This window comes from Pantherophis guttatus, chromosome 2 (assembly GCF_059756535.1).
Source record: "Pantherophis guttatus breed Tessera chromosome 2, ASM5975653v1, whole genome shotgun sequence".
NCBI lineage: Eukaryota > Metazoa > Chordata > Lepidosauria > Squamata > Colubridae > Pantherophis > Pantherophis guttatus.
The window spans coordinates 164,599,659-164,622,389 of NC_142064.1; the positions used below are offsets into that span (position 1 = coordinate 164,599,659).

Below are 22,731 nucleotides of genomic sequence, written 5' to 3' on the forward strand. Positions count from 1 at the left end.
CTCAATGTTTGCAGCCCTTTTCTTGCCTTTCCCGTTATCTTTTATTATAAGTATGGAATTTCCTGATTGCTCAAAAAGCATAATTTTAAAAATGGAATCCTCTTTACCTTGTGCTGGGAGAAATGATTATTCAGACTCCCTGGAAGATCCTTCTTTCTTAGGTTACTTCTAAAACATGTCATGATCAGCAACCACCAGTCATGTTAAACCCCCTGACACACCCAGCTAAAGTCTCCATCTAGAGACTTTAGTCATTTTGCCAATGTCTTCACCATTTAGTCTAGCTCTAGAAAAATAAAAAAAGTGCTTGTGATCATCCAACTTTTAGCCCAGAGATTCAGATCTTATGCCAATCCTGAAACACAGGAGTTCATTGTACAGTCTTTCATATAGGGTAACTTTTAATGAGAACTTATCTTATTAAAATAATGAACCCATATCTCTAGACATAAAATTTTATTGGGAAAAGGGGAACAATGAGCAAATGTAATTGGAAAGAGAATACCTCCTGCTTCGATGTATTTAGGCAACCCTCTGTTCTTCTTCTTTTCCTTTTTGTCTTGAGCAATATGGAAGATAAGGCCAGCCTTGGCTTTGCACAGTCCAACTAAATGTGCCGTCTCTGATGTCCTGGGTCTAGTCAATAAATCAGAACGTTATTTAGAAGCTTATTTTTGACTCTAATGATGGAAAGATAGAGGTGTTGTCTAGTTTTACCATTGTATAAAAATATTTTAGGTAAGAACGTTTTTTTGGGAGGGGAGTATGGAAACAAACAGTGATTTTTGTCAGTCAGGCCTCTTAAGCATGGGATCAACTTACATGATGGTTTAAAGGTACTACAGTACTGTACCAAAAACTAAGGATTTAATATTTGCCACATCATGGTTGTTTCTACAAATGCTCCTCATTTTATCTTCTGTAGGCAAATGCAGATTTGGTCACGCTTTTTTATCAAGCAATATGATGTTTTTCCTTTAACAAAAGGAAAGTGGATATTAAAACTAGTTAGATTTTTGACTTTTGTTTACTTCCTAATGTAAGGTTCTTTGATGCAAATTTAATTTAAAACAACTTGATTTACTTAGGATATCAATTGCAAATACTAGTAAATATTAGTAAATACAAGTAATTGTAAACAGGCATATTTAATATTTGTATTTATAGTGACTTGTGGGTCTGTTTTGTATTTTAAAACTTAAATATATTTTTAAAAACAATCTGGATAATAGTTCATATTGTTGATCATTTTAATGTATTTTAATGTATTACAGCAAACTGTTATTACAAATTTAAATCATACTGATTTTCATGGAAGTGGCTACACAAGGTACATTATGCTTGTCTTTTTATTATTTTTTTATTAAGTAGATTTATATGCCAGCCTAACTCAACACAGGTAACTCTGAGTAGCTTACAACATTGAAAATCTAGAACATAAAAACCCATACCTCTCCCACTCATGGAGCAGCAACACTTTATAATTTATTGAACGTTTTAACTTGTTGCTTTTTAGGTGCATTTTATGACTAGATTCAGGCATAATGGAATGGGATGAATTCATCCTATGAGAATGAGGCATGATAGATGTATCAGTTGTTCCTCATTTTTCTTTTTTGTGTGCCAGTATTCAGAAATTCTGGCTTTCAGTTGTAAATTAAAGATCCCAGTCAAGTTCAAACTATGATTTGAATAAGACAGGCTATGAACAATATATTGATTTTGGCTTGTTTTCACGAAACCTAGTTTAAAAGAACTTCCATTTGGAGATCTAGGTCAGGGGTCAGCAACCTACGGCTCCGGAGCCGCATGTGGCTCTTTGGGCCCTCTGCTGTGGCTCCCTGTCAGGTGATCCCAACACTGACTGGCCCCGCCCCTCGCCCTCCCCTCCCAGTCACTCCTCACCTGGCCTGAGAAGGTAAGGGCAACAGCGGGGGATGGAGAAGCGGCCAGGGCAGAGACAGAGAGATACAGAGAGAGGTGGAGAGAGACAGAGACATGGAGAGAGACAGAAAGAGGAGGGGGGGAGGGAGGGAGGGGAGAGAGAGATATGTCAAAAGGATTTTGTGGTTCCAAGTTTTTTTAACAACTGGTTCTCTGCCCTAATGACTGGCTGGGTAGGCATGGCTAGGGGGAGTTATGTGACCGGTGGAAGGGAGTGACATCGAGTTCGCCACGCCCACCCAGGTTTTGTGGCTCCCAGTGTTTTCTTTTCTGTGGGAAATGGGTCCAAATGGCTCTTTAAGATTTAAGGTTGCAGACCCCTGATCTAGGGGAATTTAACTATAGATGAAAACTATTACTATTATTTGTGACCTCACCCTAGTATTATATGCTGTACTTAACAATTTTTCCTTTATTGTTTTTATTAAACCTAAAAACAGGTAGCATTCTAATTTGTCTCTGAAATCTCATCTCCAGAGAAAGATAATCTAAAATAAATATATTGCACAAACAATCCAATTCCCATGAATAAATTTGTGCATGGGTTGGGGAGAGATGTAAATGAAGGTAGCTTGCATCTTCATGTAAAATAATTTTAGATACAACATCTATGTGAATTAGTGTAGCAATGTGGTAGTACCATGGTGCTTGAAAAATTGTTGTGGTTGCATACATAAAGTGTGTATATTGACAGATTTACCTTCTTCAACCAATTTTTTTCCAAAAAACATATTCCTCCTTATTGTTCTCTTAGTTTTCAAGTACATGTTAATGATGTACTAATCACTGTTATTCCTTTGTACAGTATGGCTGTTATTTATGGAGTGTTTTCAGCATCAAATATAATTTCACCTTCAGTGGTTGCAGTCATAGGACCACAACTTTCCATGTTCATTAGTGGTATCTTCTATAGGTAAGTAAAATTGCTTCAATTCCTGGTATATAATTTATGCTGATTTCCGTTTACTTAGCTGCACCTAGAAAACTTGCTCTTGTTTTGTATATAATTGATTGATAGGGAATGTATGATATAACTACTACTCTAGTAGCTGGTCTTAGAATAGAATAGAATATTAGGGCTGGAAGGGACATTGGAGCTGTTCTAGTCCAACTCCCTAGTAAGAGGCGCGCCAGCTGGGAAGCGGTTGCATTCCCTTGGAAGAAGTGGCGGGAGGGGGGCTGCGCTGGATTGTTCTCGGTGGTGGGCTGGGGGGGTGCTTCATTGACACTCTTTCTGGCGTGCGCATGTGCACTGGCCAGCTGGTTTTCATGCGTGCATGCACACTGGAAACTGGAAGACCAGGTGGCGTGCCGGAAACCAGAAGATCATCTTGCCGGGGTGCACATGTGCCCTGGGCGGCTGCTTTTGTGGCACACATGCATGCATATGCACGGGCGCGCATGCCTACCTGCGTGGTCCCCTTTCAGCACTCAGTGCCGAAAAGATTTGCCAACATTGATGTAGGGTCTCCTGCTTGAGCAGGCAGTTGGACTAGAAGACCTCCAAAGTCCTTTCCAATTTTGCTATTCTGTTAAATATCTGGTAAGCAGGTAAAGATGGGATTTAGAATTAATTGGGAGAGGTAAGAACAACTGAAAATTAATCAAGTACAGATTACTCCCAACTAGTGATAGAAATTATTTTACAAAGATCTGTGAGCATGGCATCATGCATATTAAAACTATTTTCTTTTCAGCTTATATATTGCCATTTTTATCCAGCCTATTACTTGGAGTTTCTACACAGCCTCAGTTTTCCTTGGAATAGCAGCTGCTGGTAAGTTCTTCCTCTAAACCTGAAAGATGCTCTCCATTTTATGAAGGACTTTATTTTGCTTTTGGTGGACTCATGAGATTTGGGTGAGAGCCTAAGTTGATTCTGAGTAATATGGACCTTTTTCCAATTTGCTTTCCCACACTTTTCTCATTTTCCATTGAGGGGAATGCAAGAAATGTGTCCCATTCCCCAGTATTAACAAGTTACCGTAGTAAAACTGTTCTTAACCATTTGTAACATTACATAAAAGGTAAAACAGTCCCTGTGGATTTTACTCCTCTAATTGTTGTTAACTATAGGGAGCAGTGCTCATCTCTGTTTCAAGGCCATTAGCCAGCCCTGTCTAAAGACATTTCTATGGTCATGTGGCCAGCAAGATGTCATGGAGCGCTGTTATTGTCCCACCGAAGTGGTACCTATTTATACACTCACATTTAAATGATTTCAAGAGCCTTGGTGGCACAGCAGACTAAAGTGCTGTTAAGTAACACCAGCTGCCTGCAATTACTGCAAGTTCAAATCTCACCAGGCTCAAGTTTGACTCAGCCTTCCATCCTTTCGAGGTAGGTAAAATGAGGATCCGGATTGTGGGGGCAATAAACTGACTTTGTATAAAAAAGAACACCGCTTGGGGGGGCCGAAAGCCCTACTAAGCAGGTATATACAAAAGTATGAAGGCTATTGCTTAACACATTGTAAGCGCCCTGAGTCTCCGGAGAAGGGCGGCATATAAATCGAACCAATAAATAAATGAATAAATAAACAAACTGGCAGGAACTGGGGCAAGAACGGGAGATGATGCTTGGGTCTCGAACCTGGGCTGCTGGCTTTCCAACCAACAAGTCTGGCGTCTTAACCACTGAGCCATTGCACCACTCCAGAAACATTATATGGATAATATAAATATACATGGTTATTCCTTGTGAAGAAAAGTTCAGTGGGACTTGGAATTACTTTTTTTCCTCGTAAGGCACAGCCTTAGCACATTAGCCAAGAAGTTCTTTCCATGGAATTCAGATTTGCTAAGGACCTCTTTAACTTGTCTTTGTTCCCAAGATTACAATATTGACATTCCAGCTAAAGTGGCATTCACTTTGAACAATACTGTCTGTAGTTAATAAAGTATGCATTATATAGGTTTCTTTAAAATGTATCATATCAAGGAGATTCCTATTCCTTAAATTTGTCAATGATTAGAACTTCAGTTGGAACCGTGACTAGAATACCGTAATACAATTTTAATACTTAATATATTTTTGTTATATCCATATCATCTGCTTTATTTGAATATTTAAATAGGGTCAACTGTAAGCATTTGTGAAGCAACCTTGAGATGCATCCAAAAAAATAGAATATGTTATGTTACTCAAACATTTTCAGATACCAATATAAACAAACTTTAGAAAATTTCTTTTCTTGTTTACAATAATTGTTATTACATTTCCAGTACTGTGGACTGCTCAAGGAAATTGCCTAACAATAAATTCAAATGAAAACACAATTGGCAGGAACAGTGGAATTTTCTGGGCATTATTGCAATCCAGGTAAATAATTAAACTATTGCTTTTGGTTAAATCCTATGCTGTGAAATGAAATAAAACTTTACAGACTGCAGTGGAGTCCTCTCCCTTTTGCATCTCCCAGTTGACTCCTAATTTATTTTGGAGGCTTGGGAACTCACTAAGCCATTTTTGGGCAAATGGGAGCTAAGGGAAGAAGAAATCACCCAATACCAGAAAGTGCACAGATGGTGCTAATATAAAAAACCCTATGTTGGGAAACAAATGTGTAATTTGGCTGTATTTCTCTGGATACTTAAAGCAAGATTGTGAAAGCACAACCTATAACTGAACTATCAGTTTGGGGGCTTACACAAAAAATGTGCTTTCTGAAATTACAGTTCCGTTCAAGTTCTCCTTTCTATATCAATTATCATTTAAAGAGTCCTAAATGGGAACAAGAGTTTATTCTAAATCTATATTGAGTCACTGTTTCATCTGTGTCAGTAGGAAAATATTTGAGGGCATTCAGAATTTTCCATGATTTTATTATAAAGTAAGTTAGGGAGTATGAATAGCATGTTCAATTTAGAACATATTTTGTGTCTGGATGGTTTAGATTGCTTTGACCTAGATCAGGGTAATTGAAATTCAGCTTCTACTTTAGCCAATGGACATTGGTCAAGTATGGGACTAGTCCCTTATTCTCTACCTCTTTTACATGATTCTAATGATGTTCTTGGGTTGGAGTTGGGAATCGTGTATGATACCTGCTGCTTCCTGAAAGGAAATGTATAATTGATACTTTGCTTTTTTATTAAGCAAAATAGGCAAGATGGACAGCAAGCAAATTTAAAGAAGTAAAAATAATCAAAGGAGTTTATAATAAAGATTAAAACATAAAAAGATAGGACAAAATAATTCAAAAGCAACACATCTGTTAATATAAAGAGTTGCTAAACAAAAAAGGAGAGGTCTGTGTTCAGCACAACACTGCCCTGACCAGGAGGGCAGTATCCAGCAGCACCACTAGGAGCAACAGACCTCACCACCCAGCAGTTAACAATATAAAAATGATCAGTCACGGATTATGTGCCATCCAAAATAAAATGTCTTTTTATCAGTTTGTATAGATAGAAACGAAAGGGATTATTATCAATGACCACTTCCATTGCGGCCTTGGGAAGACTGTACAGGCAAAAAGAGTGTAGTGCCTAGAGTTCTGATTTTAAAACCCTATGAATTTCCAAAATAGGATTGTAAAGATATTGTAGTTAAACAATGTTTCTTTAAGTTCAGATCAACTGGTAACTTCATAGACATGTTTGTGTAGTTTTCTGAGGAATAATTCCAATTTATTTCCCATTACTTCTTTAAAGATATATTTTCATTTTCCCAGTCTAGCTTGCAGGCCTCTGGTAGTTTCTGCCCAATACTTAAAGATCTAAGCTTGCTTAGTTTTTCAAGGTTAGCCAAAGTCAGCTAGGTTCTGGTTAATGGATAAATTGGTAGGTTAACCTAGCATTCTAAACTGATCCCAGAAACAAACATTTTTTTAAAGCAACAAGATCTGGAGGGGGGGGGGAAGCAACAATGTGAAAGGGGCAGTGGTATAATCAGGTTACAAGTTTCAAGTTTCAAGTTTATTAGATTTCTATACCGCCCTTCTCCTGAAGGACTCAGGGCGGTGTACAGCCATATTAAAACACATAGATTTATAAAATTTAAAACCAATTAAAATCAAATATAAAATTTGGCCAGCGAATTAAAACACACGTACACCCATTTTAAAATTTGTACTAGGCCAGTCCGGCGTGCTGGAGCAGAAGGGTCTTAAGGGTGCGGCAAAAAGTACGCAGGTCGGGGCTAAGACGAAGCTCTAGGGGCAGCTCATTCCAGAGGGCTGGTGCCCCCACAGAGAAGGCTCTCCCCCTGGGTGTCGCCAGTCGACATTGTTTGGCCGACGGCACCCTGAGGAGCCCCTCTCTGTGGGAGCATATTGGCCGGTGGGAGGTTGTTGATGGCAGAACGCGGTCTCGTATATACCCCGGCCCTAAGCCATGGAGCGCTTTAAAGGTGGTAACCAACACCTTGAATCACACCCGGAAGACCACCGGGAGCCAGTGCAGCTTGCGCAGGAGGGGTGTTACGTGGGTGCGCCGAATCGCACCCATAACTACCTGCACGCCGCATTCTGGACCAGTTGGAGCCTCCAAGTGCTCTTCAAGGGGAGCCCCATGTAGAGAGCGCTGCAGTAGTCCAGACGGGATGTGACCAGGGCATGAGTGACCGTGTGCAGGGCATCCCGGTCCAGAAAGGGACGCAACTGGTGCATCAGGCGAACCCGATACAAAGCTCCTCTGGCCACGGCTGTCATGTGATCTTCCAAAGACTTTACTTTACTTTACTTTACTTTATTCAAATTTCTATACCGCCCTTCTCCTTTCGGACTCAGGGCGGTGAACAGCCAAGATAAAAACATCTATACAAAACATCACAGTTAAAAAATAAAGTTAAAATAATTTATAAATTTGGCCCATAATTTAAAACTTGTCAATTTAAAATCAATATTAAAATTTTAAAACTAACCCTAAAATCAAGACAGACCGGCTAACTGGAAAAAATAAGTTTTTAGGGCCCGACGAAAAATCCGAAGGTCGGAGATCACTCGTATCTCTGGGGGTAGATTGTTCCATAGGGTAGGTGCCACCACAGAGAAGGCTCTCCTCCTGGGGGTCGTCAGCCGGCATTGTCTGGCCGACGGCACCCTGAGGAGGCCCTCTCTGTGGGAGCGAACCGGCCGGTGGGAGGCTATTGGTGGCAGAAGGCGGTCCCGTAAGTACCCTGGCCCTAAGCCATGGAGCGCTTTAAAGGTGATCACCAACACCTTGAAGCGCACCCGGAAGTCCACCGGAAGCCAATGCAGCTCGCGCAGGAGAGGAGTCACATGGGAGCGCCCCGTCGCTCCCATAATCCCCCGCGCAGCCACATTCTGCACCAGTTGGAGCCTCCGGGTGTACCCCAAGGGGAGCCCCATGTAGAGAGCGTTACAATAGTCCAGACGAGAAGTGACGAGTGCTTGAGTGACCGTGCGTAGGGAGTCCCGGTCCAGAAAGGGGCGCAACTGGCGTATCAGGCGAACCTGACAAAAAGCCCCCCTGGCCACGGCTGTCATATGCCCTTCTAAAGACAGCCGCGCATCCAGGAGGACACCCAAGTTGCGGGCCCTCTCCGTGGGGGCCAATGATTCGCCCCCAATAACCAGCGATGGCGTCAGCTGGCTATACCGGGACGCCGGCAGCCACAGCCACTCGGTCTTGGAAGGGTTGAGTCGAAGCCTGTTTCTCCCCATCCAGACCCGCACGGCCTCCAGGCACTGGGACATCACTTCCAAGGCATCATTGGGATGGTCTGGGGTGGAAATGTACAGCTGAGTATCATCAGCGTACTGATGGAACTCCACCCCAAAACCACGGATGATCTCACCCAGCGGCTTCACATAAATGTTGAACAGGAGGGGCGAGACAGGTGGAAAGCTGTGTTCATTCCTACTTTTAATTTTCAAATCAAATGCAGAATTTCCTTTTCAATTATTTTAAACTTTGCAATTATGTCCTGCTTTCATATATTGGAAATTTGTTTCCATCATTGGGATCATTCCTAGGCTGCTTCTTATTGAGCCAAAATATTTGTCTACTTTAACATTTATGCTGTGAAATTTCCATGATTCTCATGGAGCCTTCTTTGCCTGATATGATCTGTTTGTGTTGCACTTCAGTTCTCATAGTTGCTAGCTGTTATGACCAAAAATCCTGTTGACTGGGACTATGGGAATTGAAATCCAAGCCACCAGGGGGTATTAGTTTGAAGAAGGCTGATATAATGAAAGAAAAACATGCATATCCTGGGAAGATGAGCTCTTATTGGCTGAGTATGTTGGAATCTACTTGCAATGCCAATATAATTTAACATTTTACAGATAAATCCTTGAGATTATTTGAGGTTTATTAAGATTTCAATCTTGATTTGAACTACAATTCACCTTTTTTTTTCTTATATCAAAAATAATGCATTAACCACTAGTTATCTTCTGTTTACAGCTTGTTTTTTGGAAATCTCTACATATATTTTGCCTGGCAAGGGAAAACTTACATATCAGGTTGGTATTGTTCATGAAATCCTTTGAAACCGGTGTCTTCAAGAGCCTACTGTCTCCATCTTTGAATTTTTATAATATCTCACTGAATATTGTACAAATCCCATTTTAAAATGTTGTGTCCTTTGATATTTAATCACCTACACCCAGACAAGCAGAATAATTTACTGTCTCAGCAGTTAGATAAGAAAAGGAAAAGTTTATGTGGAAGTATTTTTTTGCCTGAAGTGGACAAGCAAATGCTTTCCCACTCTTCTCTTCCTTTCCATTTCCATTTCCATTCTACCTTGGTTTAGCCAAGTACTTACCAAGACAGCTGGGTGACTTTGAGCCAGTCACACTCTCTCAGCCCAACCCACCTAACAGGGCTGTTGTTTGGGGAAAAATAGGAGGAGGAAGGTGTGTTGAATATATTTGCCACCTTCAATTATTTGTAAAAATAATAAAGGCAGGATACAAATAAAATATTGGATGGGGTAGGAAAGACAAATAATTGTCTCACGCTATGATGTTACCTGTACATTGCACAATGATTTAAGATAATTTAAAGTACGTACAATTTTGCCATTTTTCATTTTAAAAATTATTCTTTATTGACCCTAGATAATGTATGAAACTTTGATGACTAACGCCAATTCTTATAATTCATAGTAAAACATTAATTTAAAAAGGAATCCTGTTTCTTATTTTTCCTCATTCCCAATCTTCGTTTTCTGCCTTATGACGGTTCTTTGTGTTTCAAGGACTGAACACAGTTCAGTGAAGCAAAACTGTACATAATGCTTTATTGCAACATATGCATTCCCCATCAACAGGCTATTGCTCTGGATCAGCCCTACCCTTCTAGGACTTGCAAGGTGATGTTGCCATGTAAATACATCTTTAATATTCAGACCTTTATGTTCAGCCTTTTAATACTCAGTATTAAGTCTCAAATTCTTTTAAATAGCATACAACTTTTGCCTTTCCACTCCAAGTTTCTGCTTTAGTTAGGATGGCATGCTATTTTTGTGCAGTTGCTTCTTTCCTAGTTGGTACTGAACTCCAGACAAAGCTCCAGGTTCCAGACAGGACTCCCACCAGGATTGCTTATCAGCTTTTCTCCTATCCATTCTTCCCACTCTGTCTTAGTATTTGCTTTCATAAACTCAAAAGATTGGATGGGATGAGGCTGCCTCTAAATGTCAGCATATTCTTGAAAACACCAGGGTGTGGTTCAATTAATCGGGCATTTGGAACATAGACTTAAATGCCTGTGAGTACTGTTCTGAAGACATGGATGGATACTTGAGAAAAGTGTTTGTGTGTATATGTGTTTGTGCAGGCTTATCTGCATGACTGCAGCTACTTTTGAAAAGAGCAGAGAGCAACCCCAACTTCATTCTCTCAGAGGCCTGATTATTATCTTCATGATGCATACTGTATTGTAATAAAATATGCATATCTATTTTGGAGTGCCATTCAATTCACCCAGAGCTTAATCCTAAAGCCACAACACTTTGGCTGATCTTAGAAGCTAAGCAGGCACATCTGTTGCAAGTGGAAATACTGAGAATTCCAAGGCTGTTGGCTAGACTGGGAAGTGAGAAAAACCTTGGAGGAGGGTAGCTGTCTGTAATGCTGCCAAGCAAACTGCATCAGTGGAGTCAGCCTGTATATATATATATATATACTGTAATAAAGCATTACATTCTGAAAAACTGTAAAATCTGCTTTCCTTACTGACCAATGAGCTATAGTAAGCCAAAAGACAAGTGAAGAATAGGGAACCAGAGAAAACAAATACAGACAGACTTCTTTGAAGACTGAACTTTTCAACTGATCTATCTCTATCTCAATAGAGATAAAGATAGAGATCTCTCTATATCTCATATAGATATGAGCATATTTATGCAGAGAGTTCTTCCTTGGAATATACTAAATAGTTTTGAATGCTTTTCTGCTATATTTCCTAATAATTGAATAATTAAGTGACTCCATGACCATACTAAAACAATATGTTAATATGCATAGTTATCTTCATGGCACCTAGCTCCAGCAAGGCTGGCTAAAATGTATTCGAATCTAAGCCCAAAGTGTTGGAAATGTAACCAATGTCAAGGTACCTTTATTCATGCTTGGTGGCTATGTCCTGAAGTGAAAAAGTACTGGACTAAGATACAAGGATGGCTACAAGATATAATAAATTGTCAAATAGAACTAAACCCGGAAACATTTCTCCTGGGAATACTTAAAACAAAATTTGATAGAAAGATATTTGATCCTACACATAGTAACAACGGCAAGAATTGGATTGCAATACACCACCAGAGGGATTGATTATTCAAAAGATATATGAACGTGCCGAAATGGATAAACTTACCCTAGAACTAAATGAAAAAGGTGATTCAGAATTTTATCTGTTTTGGGGAAAGTGGTATACCTGGATAGATAATAGAAATAAAAATTGGAAATATATATAAGGCTATTGAGGTTTAGATATTGAATGTATATAATGTATGTTGATCCGAAGTATATAAAAATGACATCGTCTGTTGATTATGTACTAGAGTTGTGTAAAGGAAAATTATAATAAAAAATATTTTTTAAAAAAAGTTTTCTTCAAAAACAGAATCTTGATTTGATTTGTGAAAATTTACTGACATTTGTTATGAATGTAAATTTTGTTCTGTACTTTATATTTTGTTTTATCTGAAAAATATCCTGAATATTTTGCCAACTTTGAATGAGTACACTGTTCGTTGAAGAAGGTATAACACAATATTTTTCTTCTCCACAGAAAGCGACCGTAGGACTGTCTTCATCTCTCTGACGGTGATCAGTCTAGTGGGCACTGTTTTGTTTTTTCTCATTAGAACTCCTGAAAAAACAAATTCAGAAGAAGAGGAAACCACTGCTGAAAACATTGCAGATAGCATGTAGGTGCTAATGGCTGATTTTTGGTTATATCAGTATGTTCTTAATCAAATATTTCTGCTCTTTTTTGAATAAGAAAGGATGCTTGTATTTAATGCAGAGAGGCTAGAAACTGTAACTAGAAAACAATCTATTTGCCCTGGTTATTCAGGGTGGGAAGGATGCTTAGATTTAAACTGTACAGCTACAAGATAATTTACATGAAACTACATACTTAATTTATGTAGGAAAATTAATTTGCGTTGATACCCTGTTTCCTCCAAAATAAGACATCCCCTGATAATAAGCCCAATTGGCAGGGGTGAAATCCAGCAGGATTCTGACAGGTTCTGGAGAACTGGTGTGGAAATTTTGAGTAGTTCGGAGAACTGGCAAATACCACCTCTCGCTGACCCCAGAGTGCAGTGGGAATGGAGATTTTGCAATATCCTTCCCCTGCCACACCCACTAAGCCACACCACGCCCACCAAACCACACCCACAGAACTGGTAGTAAAAAAATTTGGATTTCACCACTGCCAATCGGGCTTTTGAGTGCATGGCAATAAGGCCAAGCGCTTATTTCAGGGTTCAAAAAAATATAAGACAGGGTCTTATTTTCGGGGAAACACGGTATATTTTTATGTTGCATGATACTGGGCAGACCTAGTTTGATGTGTAGGGGGAATTCATGGGGAAAAAAAGTGACGTCAAAAGTTTAATGCACATATAATTTAAGTTAATGGCTTATGTCTGAATCAATATTTTCTACATTGATATTTTATTTTATTTTTAAATGACAAATGGTACTGAGTAAAGGAAAACATTGATAATGATGCAAGATAATGATTTTCTTAATATGTTACATATTTTTTCACTTTAAATAAATAGTTGTTTTATCAGGTCCGGCCAAAGCAAAACATCAAGGGCCATGGATGCAATAAGTAAGTAAAAGTTCCCAGGGCATTTTGTCATGCTCAAGAGTCAAATACAAATGGTTACAATTCCTTGTAGCTTCTTTCTAAGATTTCCCTCCTCAAGGAAGCAGAGACATAATGTTAGTAGCAACATTGCTATAAATCTTGTAACATTACCTATTTTAGTGCAGCTGGATTAATTGTTTATCCTGCTTTGGCTCACAAAGTTGGTATAGTCCACTGATTTGTTAAGCTCCATAGTGTAGTTATATTCAAAACTGTGAGTACCACTAGAGAAGAGCTCATTATCATTGAGGAAGAAAGGGGTATTGGAATTAAGCTCAGTTTTCCATTTTTGAATTACAAATCAATGAAGATTCTCATCACATCAAGATTAATTAAATATTTTCATTTTGCATTCTCTGTAGAAAGATCATTCAAGTTGTGTGCTACAAGACGGATTTTGCTACTTAGTGTCCCAACAGCCTATACAGGTAATAGAACAAGAGTGCAAATATCAATCTTGAAAGTTTATACAGTACAGACATTTGTTATATCTCTTATGTTTTTACTAAATGTTTTCAGTCCTGTCCAGTCTTTGGATTCTTAATGAAAATCAGTTAATGGCATTCCTTTCTGACGTTATTGCATTAATTGATGTCACTGTAATTCCATGGGGCTGTGAGGAAACTACAGATAGTTCTTGACTTATGATTGATCGTTATGAGTCTTTGACTTATGATTGGGCGACTGTTTGAAGTTATGGCAGACCTTCCAAAAGCTATTTATGACCTGGTCCTGAAGTTATGGTCACTGCAGCTCCACCACAGTTGTTCCCCCTACAATTAACTGCAGGGATGCTGCAGCACCCCTGCTTATCTCCCCCACTAGATTCCTCCAGGTGTTGCTGGCTTCCTACCCCACTGGGCCTCACACACTCCTCCTCACGTTTGGAAGATCTCTGTAGCTCAGGTTAGTGAAGGAGGCAGGCTGTTATTGTGGGGCCACATAGTGCAATCCTAGAAGTGGCCATTATTTTCCAAGCAGCTGCATTGAATTGTAGCCACTTGGAAAATGGTGGCCACTTCCAGGATTGCACCATGTGGCCCAGCAGCAGAGCAGCTTGCTTTGCTTCTCTAACCTGAACTCCGGAGACGTTCAAAAGGTAAATGCATGATGGGTGATTCAAGATGAGTATGATGATGTGAGACCTGGCAGGGTGGGAAGCAGGGCCAAGGACCACAGCAACCCCAAAGGGTGGCTTGTGGAGTTTGGCGTACCATGAGTGGGGGGGAGGCCTTGAGAGCCCATGGCAGGACCTGCGCTAAGTCTTCCAGGGCCTTCCTCAGTATACCTGAGGCACCCCTTGCTCTCTCCATTGAGGGTAGCAGGGCTGGAGGATCGTAAGTGATGCATTCACATGGGTGTATTACTTAATGACCATCATGACTTTCAACCATAATGGGCAGACTCCATTATGGTCATGAGTCAAGGACTACCTATCTGTATAGAGAACGTTCCTAAGAATTCTTTGCAGCTAAAAACTATTTTTAAAATGAAGTGCTAATTGTTAAAGGGCCTTTTTTGGACAAAACCCAAAAACCCAAAGTAATTTTATAATTCCTTTGTATTAAAACCCTATAAATCAAATTGAGAATCCCAGCACAAATGCTTCCTTACTATCTACTGCTTCTTTCTTTAAAATACCACATTGTTCAATTTCATCTGCACTGTGGCATAAATTAATAAAACATTTTTTATACTATGATCAGTATGAAATGTGACATCTACACAGTTTATTCCCTTTTTACAATTTTATTTTAAACTGAATTATAATACTTTTCATCTACAATCTTTTTACATTACTGAAATAAACCTTTAAAATTAAAGCAATCTCTTAATTTTAGAAAGGCATAATCTAGCTCCTTGATAATCCAGAGATATTTTGTACTTACAAAGATATTGAATTAAAAAAAGTGTTATAATTGATCACAATAAGTATCAGCATCTACTTAATGGTTGATTTAAAAAAATGCCAAGCTGTATTGAATGATTTGAGCTTGGATAAAAGTCTCCAGGAAATCACAGTTTTATCATGGACTGGGAAATTGAAAAAGAAACATCCTATATTATTGCCAAGAAAACTTAATGGACGTATCCAAGTAGTCAACATGTCAAGTTTAACTTGTGGAAGTCTTTAATTTACTTTGGAATTGAATTGTTGAATTTGGGGAATATTTATAGTAAAAATTAATTCTGGCCCTCATGATCTGTCAGGTTACTATATAGTTAGCAAAGGAGCAGGGATAGTTGCTGTTTTCTTTATTCAAAGAGGCCTATCCTATTTGGAAGACTGTAATTAGGGAACCATAATATTTTGATCCACCTATACAAAGACAGTTAATGTCTACCATCAGACATTGCATATCTTGAATGTTCTTGAATGTACTAATATGTTATCTATCTGCAAATTACACTGTTTGTTTCTAAGTGGTGTTTGGTTTTTTTTAATTGAGTCTTGTGAAGACACATAGGGATATGGGAATTTTGCTAAATAATTATAATTGAAATATTTATTTAAAGTTCCTCTGAAAGTGTTTTACTTAAGGATAAATACTTATATATAATAATGACTGAAATAATGTTGTTTTTCAAGGGCTGGAATTAACATTCTTCTCTGGAGTATATGGAACTTGTATAGGTGCTATAAAGAAATTTGGTGCTGAAGAAAAAAGTCTTATTGGACTCTCTGGTATTTTCATTGGCATTGGAGAAATATTAGGTGAGTTCAAACTGCTTCTTAGATGAGCCTGATGTTGCAACACAAAGCATTCATTTTCCAACAAAACGAAATGATACAACAAACTTGGAGAAACTTGTAAATAATAGAAAATATTTTCTATTATTTTAAATAATAGAAAATATTTTCTGATATTTAAATAAATAAATTTAATAAATAAATGTGATCAATGAATACATTTATATAATATGCAGGTAGATAAAGTAAGGAACTATGATAATAGATAGTCCAAAATTAATTGTTAAATTTTCCTTGTAGAGGAATGACCAAGTAGTCAGGTCTCACTCTAAGTTCTCAGTTGTCCTCACAACTTTACCATTGTGAAATGAATGAACAAAGGCTAAACAAGACTCCCCAAAGCATTTTCAGAGGATTTCTTGTTTTCATTTATTTTTGCTTTAAATTCATGAACAAAGTTGTCTTACATATTTATTCTTTGCCTTCATCCTTTTGTATCACTGTAGAACAGGGTGTCAAACTTGGGGTCTGTGGGCTGGATGCGTCACACACTGGCCATGCCAACCCCATTTTAGTGAAGGGGTAAAAGTTGAGATATGTCATGTGATGACACTGTGAGTTTGACACCCCTGTTATAGAATATGTGAGTTCAGTACATTGTTCAATATAAAAAGCAGACATATTGTTTTGATAGAATGACATGGCTCAGTTATTCCAGTGTAATGCTATTATTAATGTAGCACTGTCCCAGTTTGCTATGATACCAGTCCATTTGTAATCCAACACTGACAGGGCAAGGCACTGTATATAAACAGAGCAAACCCTACTCCCTTATAGCACTGATGATATTATCTAGTTGGATAATGAAACATCTGCAAGACAACAATCAAGCTCAGAGTGTTTTTAGAGATCTTGCTTGACATGTACTAGTATGCATTTATTTAGTCTCCTTAAAGAGACAGTGCCACCAGCCGATTACCATTGCTGAAACTACCTTCCTTATGGATGATGGTAATAAACTGGTAACTACTGGAATTTTATAATATTGTACTGCTAAGATAGGTTCTAACTGTTCCAGTTAAGATACTTCCTTAACATCAGGAATCTTAAGAAACCAGTCTTCAAGAAAATACTTTCCTTTTAACATTTTCAGTAAAAAGCTTGTTCCTTAGTTTACCCTCTGAGCATCTGCATTAAAGAAAGCAATTTTCTGGATAATAATTATTAATAATTAATAATATTAATAATAATTTTATGGATAATAATTATATATTTGCTGTTACAGGTGGAGGAATCTTTGGCCTCCTAAGTAAGAACAGATTTGGCAGGAACCCAGTAGTGATGTTAGGCATTGTAGTCCATTTCATAGCTTTCTATTTGATTTTTTGTAATATACCAAATGATGCACCTATTGCCTCCATGGAAGGAACAGATAGCATTGCATTCATGGAACCAAGGTACGTATTTTTGCTTCTTCTATCCAGATTATTCTTAAAAGACAATTTCTGTATATATATATTTTGCAGAAGTAGCAAATGAAAATGTAGCTAATTCACAGAATCTGGAATTATTGCCCATTTGTGGTAGTTTTTTTCTTTTTGGTCACAGTCATTTTGCTATAATGAATTACTAGTATTTGAAGATCATTTTTTATGTTTTCATTGTCAGGATGACAGATCTAACTTTCAGTTTGAAATTCCAGTATTGTGCTATTTTTTTGCATTTGTGTTCCCCTATTATGGAATAGAACTAGAAATTTTATAGAATTTCATAACTGGAAATTCTTCAATCATATAGGCTCTGTTTGAAGATGGACAGGGTGGGGGTTAAACTTTTTTCAGGTGAAACTATAGCTAAATTATTGGAATTCAAGTACCTTAAGCTAATTTCTCCAGTCTATTCTGAAATGAATTATGAATCTTGATTAATATTCATTATATGGTTTAATGGTCACAAACTGTAATTTAATCAAATAACAGAAACAAAATATGGTGTCTATATCACATGCACAAATCCTGAAGTGGCACAGGATACCATTTGGTTCAAATACTGTAACTCCATAAAGTTAGACTGATCAAAAAGGCATCATAGCAAAACAACAGCAATCTTTTTCTGTTTGAGATAAAATACCATGTTATGATGAAGAGGCATATTAACTTTGATGATTATCGGGCCTTACCTGAAATCAGTGACTCTAAAAGAGAACACTATTAATAGTCCCAATCAAAGCATATTGAAGGTTGGAAGAATTACAGGAATCTAATTCCATTGTTGTCAACTGTTTTGTAAATGTATGTGAAAGGCTATGTACAAACAAATGATACGCAATTCCTGAGAGAAGATGGTGTTAGAGAAAAGTGGCCCTATAGCATTTACTCTGATATCTGTGCTAAATAAACTGTAATGTATGATTTTAATGGTTTTTTATATACAGTATTTTTATTGTTTTAAACTGCAGTTTTTAAAATAGTTTTGGTGTTTTAAATATTGTTTGTTTATGAGCCCCCCATAATCATACAATTAAGACAGGTGGCTATAAAAATTAAATGAATAAGTAAAATGTAGAAATACTCTGAAATGGTTTTCTCCAATCTTGCAGCATAAAAATGTGTTGGGAATACATCACACAATGAAAGGTTGGATTGGGAAAGGCTGTCTTAAAAAATAACATGTTCAAATAAAATATCTGTTTGCTAATCTTCTGTGATTGGCCACTTTTCTGTTGTATTTCTCAATCCTGGGGGAAAAAATCAGAAATGAATTGAACATAATACTGTTTTTCAGTTATAATTTTGAGTTTATTGTTTATTGCTTCTTTATTTTAGCAAAGAAGTGGCCATTTTTTGCAGTTTCTTACTGGGCTTTGGAGATAGCTGTTTCAACACTCAACTCCTTAGTATTTTGGGATTCTTGTATTCTGAAGACAGTGCACCTGCCTTTGCTATATTTAAATTCATTCAGGTAATATCTATATCCAAGTGGCAGAACCAGATGGTGATGATGTTTGTTGCTTTTTCATCAGTTTTGGACTCACAGCAACTGCCTGGACTATAGATAGCCCTCGACTATCTAATATTCAAAGTTATAACAGCACTGAAAAAGTGACTTATAAACAGTATTCACACTTACAACCATCATAGCACCCCCCTCATGGCCACTGGCACTTAGCAACTGGCATGCATTATTACACAAAATTGGGCATGACTCCCTTAACACCCTTAGCAATGGAAATTCTACTCCCAGTTGTGGTTGTGAGTCAAGGACAATTGTAATCCCTGCAGCTCAAGATTTTTGGGAAGTGATTTTCCTTCTTCCTAGGGCTGAGAAAGAATAATTGGTCTAAGGTCACCCAACAGGCTTTGTACCTAAAGTGGAACTAGAATTCACGGCTTCCCAGTCTCTAGCCTGATACTACTAAACCCAAAAGAGGAGGGACCTAATGACACTTCCATTTTCATTGGGTAAAATATCTCAGCAGGTTAGCCAACTTTGTCTCACTTGCTCAATAAGTACAATTAGACATCATAATATTTGGCAAGGAACTACCAGAAATCCCTATAGACTGGGCAAACCCCCACTATTACCACATTCTGGAAGTAGTACCATACTATATTGCTGTACAGTTGCCAAGGAATTTTATGGATCTATCTATTTAGTCATTAGAAATTGAGCATGGCTTAAAGGAAACTTTGCCATTTGTGCAACGAAAAAGGGAGAGTAGAATTAATTTCTGAGAAAAGTTCCTGTGATATTATCAAGTAAAAACTATAAAATAACAGCTGGGTTATGGTAGCAAAGAATGCATCCACAATAGTATATTTTTGTTTGTTGTTCAATATGTGGCCTGCCATTCCTCCATCAAAATTACCCTGGAGTTCAAGGTGGCATGTTTATATAGAAAAGATACTTTGGTATGTTTGCAACACTGTCTTATATTTATTCGGAAGTAATTGCTACTGATCTCATTTACTCCAAATTAGACATAATCCGTTAAATTATATTTAAATGAAATGCAAAATTGATGTATATCAATGCTAGGCCATTCAATGTACAATTTGAAATAACTGCTGGATTTTGTATACACAAACAACACTCTCACAAAAAGTAATCTGTATATTGGGCATGTCCAATTTGGAATAAGAGTATTTGTTTCTATAAAGAAACATGATTAGGAAAATTTATGTTCCAGTAATTAAAAGTGGAGGTGAGATGGCATTAAAAATCAATGTCTATAACTCAGTTGGCTTGTCATTAAGATTGCACTTAAAACATGTTTTTTTTTTTCCTTTTCAGTCTGTCTGTGCAGCTGTTGCTTTCTTCTACAGCAACTATTTGTTTCTTCAGTGGCAACTTCTAATAATGGCAGTTGTTGGATTTTTTGGGACAATTACGTTTTTCACAGTGGAATGGGAAGCAGCAGCCAGAAGTACAGGTTATCGCAACATTTGATAAATGCAGTGTGGTCCTGAAGTAATAGTCACCTTTGCAAATCACAAGTTGATTGGAAAGACTATGGAATACAGATATATTTAACACCACAGTTCTAAAAGGTTTTATTCCCTTATCAATCAGTAGTAATGAAGATCACAGACTGCAATGTGGAGAAAGAACCCTGTAGAGGGGACAGAGAGGCACTCTTTTTTAAATCAGGTCTACTTGAGTTTAAGAATAGCCATTATGGAAATTCTACTGTTGCTGTTCTTTTAGGTTTAAGATTATTTGAACCTTAATCAAATTCACTGAGACTTGAAACTAGGTATAGGATTACAACTTTACCATATATATTTTTTTCCTGTAAAATTCATCGTTGTGCATTTCTAGTAAGAGCATAAGGAAAATGGAAAGTGAATTTTTAATTGAAATAAACACATTGTATTTTACATGTTCTGATTAGCAGTTCTGCATAGAGTAGTCTGGAAACCTGGAACATTTTGATTATTCTGGGTTTGCACTGAAACAATTGTGGAAGGGTTTTATAATCTCAAACACTTTGCCCAGGTATATTTTTGCCTTTCTCTGCAAAGGCTGTAAATTAGCCTGCCTGCTGATTTTCTCAGGGTATTCTTTTTCCTATTTCCCCTTAGGTACCACTGATTTCTTTTTCAAGGGTGACATATCCTAGTTTTTCATAGGATCTCCCTTTGCTTACCTCCCCGATTTCCCTACCTCCCTGCCAGGCACACTTGCTGACGTCCTTAGCATTTTCCTGTTGTCCGTAATTGAAACATTTCTGCTGGAACATGCATGTTCCGGGTCTGGATGTGAGCCACCCAAAACAGAACACTTCATATATGGAATATTTTGTATTTACCATACTTACTTTGTATTGATTTGCTGAACATCATCAGAGGAGCCAAAGTATAGCACTAAAGTGCAAAATAAGGATGCTTTACCTTTTGGTAGCTGATGTTGCATGTAGAGGTAAGGTTGAATTTCTGCGGAGTGTTTTGTTATATACATATTTTATAACTTTTTAATGTGTTTCTGAATTCCAAATGGTGGGAAACTCATTGGTCTTCAGAAGTCATGAGAAGAAAAAATTAAGAGTCACAAAAAGAGTTCACTTGAAGGCCTAGGGCTGTTTATTGCCCATCAAGTACAGGGATAAGTATGATTCATAAACATTAATTAGATTATCAATTTATAACTTCAATTCATTATACACTACATTTTAGTGCCATATTTTTGCTGGAGAAAGAAGCACTCAGATGTTATGAATGTATATCTATTCTACAATATCTACAAATATTTTGTCAGGTGCTAAACTGTGTAGCATACCTAAAATGTTTGATTGATTAGTTTAATCAAGATGATTTTTCTTGTTTTAATTCACATGCGAATCTATGTATATTCAAACTGCAATCAATATTCACCTGGGACTGGGAGCAAACTTTAATGAATTCAGAGGAGCTTCTTAAGTCAATCCATGTGGGATTGACATTGTAATCAGTTAAAACGTATGGTTGATTTAGACGTTCTTTGATTAAATAATAGACATAAATTCAATTCAGCTTTTTGTATGGAGTGCACTTTGCTTCCAAAGAGTTGTCCAATCCCTGGGGTACTTTCACAAATAAAGAATAAAGAACAGACAATGCTACAATCCAATCCTCTGTCCCCCTCCCCCCTTGCTTTAATTGAGGAATATCACAATCTTATCTAATGCACAACATGTCTGAAGTCAGCTATAAGGGAACATAAAAATTGTGATCAGTTCTAGAAAAATGTGGACACAGAACTGTATCTCAGTTTTGAAAATAGCATGCTTCAAAACCTCATTATTGCTACTTTGTGTATAAAATAATATTTTTGCTTACCATTCTGTTGAAACAGTACTATGCGGAGAAACAGCACTACATAAAAACAGTGAATGGTTTTTGTGTTCAGCATATATACTTTCTTATTTGTACATCTAAGATCATGACAGCATTGATACTGAATGTTATTTATTTAGTAGTCTAGCCATAACAGCTAATCACTTTTAAGAGACATATCTGTCAATACTAAGTGCTAAGGGAAAGTTTTGCCATTTAGCAAGGCAATTTTTATTAACAGATTTCAAAGTGGTAGCTTATATGCAGCAGAAAGAATTACAGAATTGATTTTACTTCATAAAACCAAGAACATTAAAATATTTCCAATTCTTGACTCCATGTGAAGATTGCGGATGACAGGGTTAATTGATTTGTTCCTTAGAACCAAACAAATAATTGCCAAAAAAACTAAAGTAATTTTAAGCCAAACTATTTTCTTGTAAGAATCTTAAATTTATAATCCAGCATCATG

At 37.4% G+C, this 22,731-nt stretch overlaps 1 protein-coding gene across 4 annotated transcripts in view; it reads left to right on the forward strand.

Moving 5' to 3' along the window:
- MFSD11 (major facilitator superfamily domain containing 11) overlaps nucleotides 1–22,030 on the forward strand; it is a 27,667-nt gene extending 5,637 nt beyond the window's left edge. For 2 of the 4 annotated variants that reach the window (XM_034408549.2, XM_034408551.3), the window contains exons 5-16: nucleotides 1,275–1,330; nucleotides 2,750–2,857; nucleotides 3,642–3,721; nucleotides 5,169–5,265; nucleotides 9,321–9,379; nucleotides 12,156–12,294; nucleotides 13,162–13,214; nucleotides 13,616–13,681; nucleotides 15,844–15,969; nucleotides 17,231–17,402; nucleotides 18,771–18,906; nucleotides 20,239–22,030. In XM_034408549.2, coding sequence (XP_034264440.1) covers nucleotides 1,275–1,330; nucleotides 2,750–2,857; nucleotides 3,642–3,721; nucleotides 5,169–5,265; nucleotides 9,321–9,379; nucleotides 12,156–12,294; nucleotides 13,162–13,214; nucleotides 13,616–13,681; nucleotides 15,844–15,969; nucleotides 17,231–17,402; nucleotides 18,771–18,906; nucleotides 20,239–20,394 — 1,248 coding nt within the window. In that variant the 3' untranslated portion in view covers nucleotides 20,395–22,030. The remainder of the gene's footprint in view (nucleotides 1–1,274; nucleotides 1,331–2,749; nucleotides 2,858–3,641; nucleotides 3,722–5,168; nucleotides 5,266–9,320; nucleotides 9,380–12,155; nucleotides 12,295–13,161; nucleotides 13,215–13,615; nucleotides 13,682–15,843; nucleotides 15,970–17,230; nucleotides 17,403–18,770; nucleotides 18,907–20,238) is intronic. The other 2 variants (XM_087887208.1, XM_034408552.2) reach the window with 1 other exon arrangement.
- Nucleotides 22,031–22,731: the final 701 nt, after the last annotated feature.